This window comes from Mustela nigripes, unplaced genomic scaffold (assembly GCF_022355385.1).
Source record: "Mustela nigripes isolate SB6536 unplaced genomic scaffold, MUSNIG.SB6536 HiC_scaffold_2609, whole genome shotgun sequence".
NCBI classification, from domain to species: Eukaryota; Metazoa; Chordata; class Mammalia; order Carnivora; family Mustelidae; genus Mustela; species Mustela nigripes.
This window is the reverse complement of record NW_026742015.1, coordinates 1-4,480: the sequence shown is the minus strand read 5'-3', so window position 1 is coordinate 4,480 and position 4,480 is coordinate 1. Positions and strand designations below refer to the sequence as shown.

The 4,480-nt window shown below is 48.5% G+C and overlaps 1 protein-coding gene across 1 annotated transcript; it reads right to left on the bottom strand.

The window, feature by feature from the left end:
- Positions 1-6: 6 nt before the first annotated feature.
- PKDREJ (polycystin family receptor for egg jelly) lies at positions 7-4,477 on the bottom strand (the record flags this gene model as incomplete). Its single annotated transcript, XM_059387428.1, has 1 exon — positions 7-4,477. A coding segment is annotated over one exon (4,471 nt), but the record flags the coding sequence as incomplete, so codon positions are not given.
- Between the last annotated feature and the right edge of the window lie 3 nt (positions 4,478-4,480).

Below are 4,480 nucleotides of genomic sequence, written 5' to 3'. Positions count from 1 at the left end.
GGTTACTGTAGTTCCACTCGTGTTGACCAAACACCAGGTAGCCAAATGCCATGTACACAAAAAAGTACACGGACACCACCAGGGCCATGTGGCAGATGCCGGGAAGGGCCGCTTGAATGGCCCTCTGAGCCAGGCGCACGTCATAGAAGATTCTGGAATACCTGAGGGTCTTCAAAATGGTCAGAAATAACAGGAAACCCAAAATGATCCTCATGGCGTGATCTACTTGAGAAACCGCATGAAACGGAATGAAATCCTCAGGGTGCGACAAGTAAAAGCGAATTATGCCAGTGGCCAAGAAGTGCTTCCTAAAGAAGAGCACAATCAGCACAGTAAATATGCATTTTAGAGCAAAGTTGAGCAGATTGTACACACTTCTCACGTACGAGGCCCTTTCTTGCATGATGATATAACCCTCATCGACCACATAGGCTAAAAAGAAAATGAGAATGGCCACATACAAGTAGATTTCTGCCGAAGTCTCCCTGTCGAAATCAGCAAGCGAGAAGGAGTGCACGGACAGGCTCGTGTTCACAACTCCTAACTGAGACGCCTCAAAAACGACAGAAATGCTACAGAACAGACTGACGTCTGGGTTGAAGGTGGTCAGCTCCAGAATCACGGCCCACGTGTTCTCATCAAGCCACTCGCTGCTCTGGAGTTCCCTGAGCCTCACGGTGGAATTAAAAGGCTGCTGCTCTGGGAAAAAATAGAACGCATAGCCTCCCGACCCATAGGTGTGTAAGAGTCCGTGGGAGACATACCCCCAGATCTTCCCTGGAGGCTTGTAAGTAAACCCATTGGTATTCTTATCCTCAGGCCTCTTGAGAACTTGGTTCCAAAGGCCAGAGTAGCTTCTGGTGTCTTCCGGGTCAGTGCCATAGCTGGGATGACAATGGATTTCTCTTCCCATGCTGGTTTGGGCAAAGTTGGCAGGCAGGCAGAGTTTATCGCCAGGTCTTGCCCTCACCTGCCTCAGCAGTGGAAGCCCCAGGATTTTAGAGGAGCTGTCGGGCAGAAAGGCTGGATTCGGGTCGTTGTGGACCAGGGGCACCAGCACGCTGTTCAGCCACCTGTAGATGTCCTCCAGCTTGGTCACCGAGCCGAGATCCACAGAGAACCGATCACGAACAAACTGGTTATAGTAAAAGCTGTCCGTGTGATGCAGGAGGGCGACGAGCCTCAACAGGAGGGCTAGAAAGATGAAGTGAGTCAGAACGTAACACAGGAACAGGAAAGCCCTTCTCTTAATTGCCTTCTTCCTCTTGAATATTAGGATTTCGTCTTCGGTGAGGGGCTGGTACATCCTTGATCTTCGGAGCTCCAAGATCTGCTGGTGTCGCCTTTTTCTTTCTTTTCGGTTCACCGCGCCCTGAAGCTCGATCTCAATATAGCGGTACTTGCTTGTCCATGAAAGGTTTTTACAATACTTGGGCCTACCAGCTCTGAAGCCTGACAAGAGTATAATTTTGCATGGCTGCACCAGCAAAACAGACAGACAGAATGAACAAAACGATGCAAAGAGCCAGTCCATTGACTCTTCATAGCTATAATTCAGTCCATAAAATATGATGAAGAATGAAGATATACTGGATGTGACGAAAACCAAGAACCACGCTACATAGAGGCAACATGGAGGCAGAACGACCCTGCTCTTCTCCTTGAGTTTGACAGGACCTGCTTGGGAAGAAGGCTCTGTAGAAGCAACAAACTGATTGTTATTTGTGTTTGCGTTACTGGCATTTTTATTTTGTCCCTGCGTGCGTGTGACCGTTCTCTGTCCTTTCTTTTGCTGGCGCCCTATCGTAGTGAGCGCCTTGGCAGCCTTCGGAGCTCTAGGTCTTTTCCCAGTTGGAGGCTCCGAGGCCTCCTTGGTAGGTGCATGAGCACTTTCCTCAACGTGCCACTTTTTCAGAAATTCCTCCCAGTGTACATGTTCTTGCTCCAAGGAATCACTCCGGGGAGATACCGTTTCTAGAGTCACACGAGGTTCCCTCTGGGAGTAGGTGAAGAGAAAAATGATCAACATTTGCAGAGGGAGTGTAATTAACACACTTTCCAGCCCTATCATCATTGACCTGACGTAGCTCCCGTCTCCTGACGCCATTTCGTCTGCTCTGTCGAGATTAAAGAACATAATATTACACAGAAGGGAGGCCATCAGCATTGCCAAACAGCAGGACAGTCTCTGCAGCCGATTGAATGGGCTATCAATGATAGTGGAGAAAATGGAGAACCACAGGTGATCTCTCCCCATCCTGTAAGCTGATTCTATCAGGAAATAGTCCTTTCTGTTGATAGGCTGGTCTGGGTCGGTAACACGAAATGTTCTATCCAAAGAGGTGTCAATACAAAGCCATTCCCGGCATAAAAACAGCCAGATGTGTCGGCTGAACAGATTTTCTACCTTGACTCTGCTTAGATACCAGCTGGGGGATTTGCCCTCATTGTTGTGCCACACACGAATGGAATGGATGTCCCCCAAGTCCCTTTTCGTGGTTAGGAGAAAAGTGTTGATGCCTCCCCGGTAAAGGGTTGTAAAATGCGGATGGCTCAGACAATGCACATCGCTGGCACCATCCGTTCCCATAAGTTGCATGAAGACATCGGCCCTGGTCCCAGCCCCACACCGGCTTCCTGTAAAAATAGTCACGAGGTAACACACCTTATCATAAGGATCATTATCTAGTAGAATTATCACGTGTAGCCGAAGATACCGATCCCTCCCATCCATCAGCAAAGCCCAGAAAGCTAGGATTGTGTACATCATCATAATGAAAAGTACAGTGACGAGCGTCACAGGGTTGTGGGTTACGTTCTTGATGACCTCCAACCTTAGATCCACAGCATTAGGGAGCACAATCACATTGGCCTTCAGAAAGTGGATTTGCAGGTGCCGGTTGGCTTGTTTTATTAGATCCAGCTGCCGCCGGACCCTCCTTGTCCTTTGGCAGATGCAGTGCACTCTTCGCCACGTGGTCCTCTCTCCGAGAACACAGGTATCTTCTCTCCAATCGCTCTGGATCCCATACATGTCTAGGCAGTGAGCGCTGAAAAGAGCGATTCTCACGAGCTTATCATTGGCTGCCAGGACAAAACGAGGTGCCTGCAGAGCTATGACCAAGGTGCACTCAGGCGAGCCGCCTCGCTGAGCTATGACTTGCAGCAGGGACGCTGGAAGGCAAACCACGCGGGCCTCCCTAACGGCACAGGCTGAGTCAAACAGGTCACTCTGGTTGGTCATGGGAGGGAAGTCATGGGGCACAAGGAAGGTGGCGACCAGAGCAGTGGGGGTAATTTCACTGCCAGCGTACACCAACACCGTGAACAACACGGTCACTTCGGTCACAATGTGGACCAGCAACTCCTTCACTACACTGCTGTCCACCTCAACCCTAAACTTCCCTGTCGTCCTTTTCAAGGACTCATCAGCTCCCTCGGTCTCACTCTCGGGTCCCACTGTGAGGTTAAAAGCTGCAAAGCTCAAGTTTTTTCTGGCGATGTACACTTCTGCTACATCAGGCATGATCTCGACCACGTCGCCGTCAGGTGTGGTTCCTGTCATCCTGAATCCAACCACCTCTGCCGAACAGCTTTCCTGATCATTCATCCAAGGAAAGGGATCATCTGCAAACTCACAAAACATGGTGGAAATTGGAGCGTTTTCAGATAAAGTAGGAATATTGCTCACATTTACCGTCAGATGAAAATAATTGTGACTGCTTTTCTCATTCATGAAGATATCAGTAACATCCCAACTTTCAGTTTTCCTGACATACACGTTAAGGCTGGAGGCCGTCATTGCGGTGGTCTCGTTCCCTGGCACTTTACCCGCCAGTACTGTGTCTGCTAGTGATTCCAACATGTAGAAAGGCTCATCAACCACTTCATAGCTAACAGTCAGTTTCAAGATATTAGACAAAGTTGTTAATATCCCAGTGCTCACAATTTCTACTTCTTCAGAGTGAATGTGTGCATCATTCTGTCGAGACTGCTGTAGGGCTTGATTTGCTAACCAAATCCTCACTGTGGCCAGTATCTGAGCCAATTGAGTGAATCTGGCGGTCGTCTGTGTTAATTTGGTAACACTCATGACTACCTGGCTAATTTCCACCAAAGTGCTATTGGGAAGAATGAAAGTCTGGTTGACAAGGTATTCCCGGAGTCTGGCTTTGTCAGCTTCCAAACTTAATTCAGGTTTCATGATATTCAAAACAGAAGCTGCTATATATATTAAATAGCCTGCACGTAGAAATTCCTGGCTGTCAAGCAAAGTAGATAGCGATGAATTTGGTCCCATGGTGAAATTGAATAAGCGATCGAGCACGCCCTTCGCTGAGATTTTATCCGTAGGGGCATGTACGGTTGCATACAAAGTCGCCTGAGAAAAAGCTCCTAGAGAGTCATAAACCTGAATAGATATCTTCATCGCATAACGATTAGCCAACACACCCACGGGGAGAAATGAAGGGGGCGATGT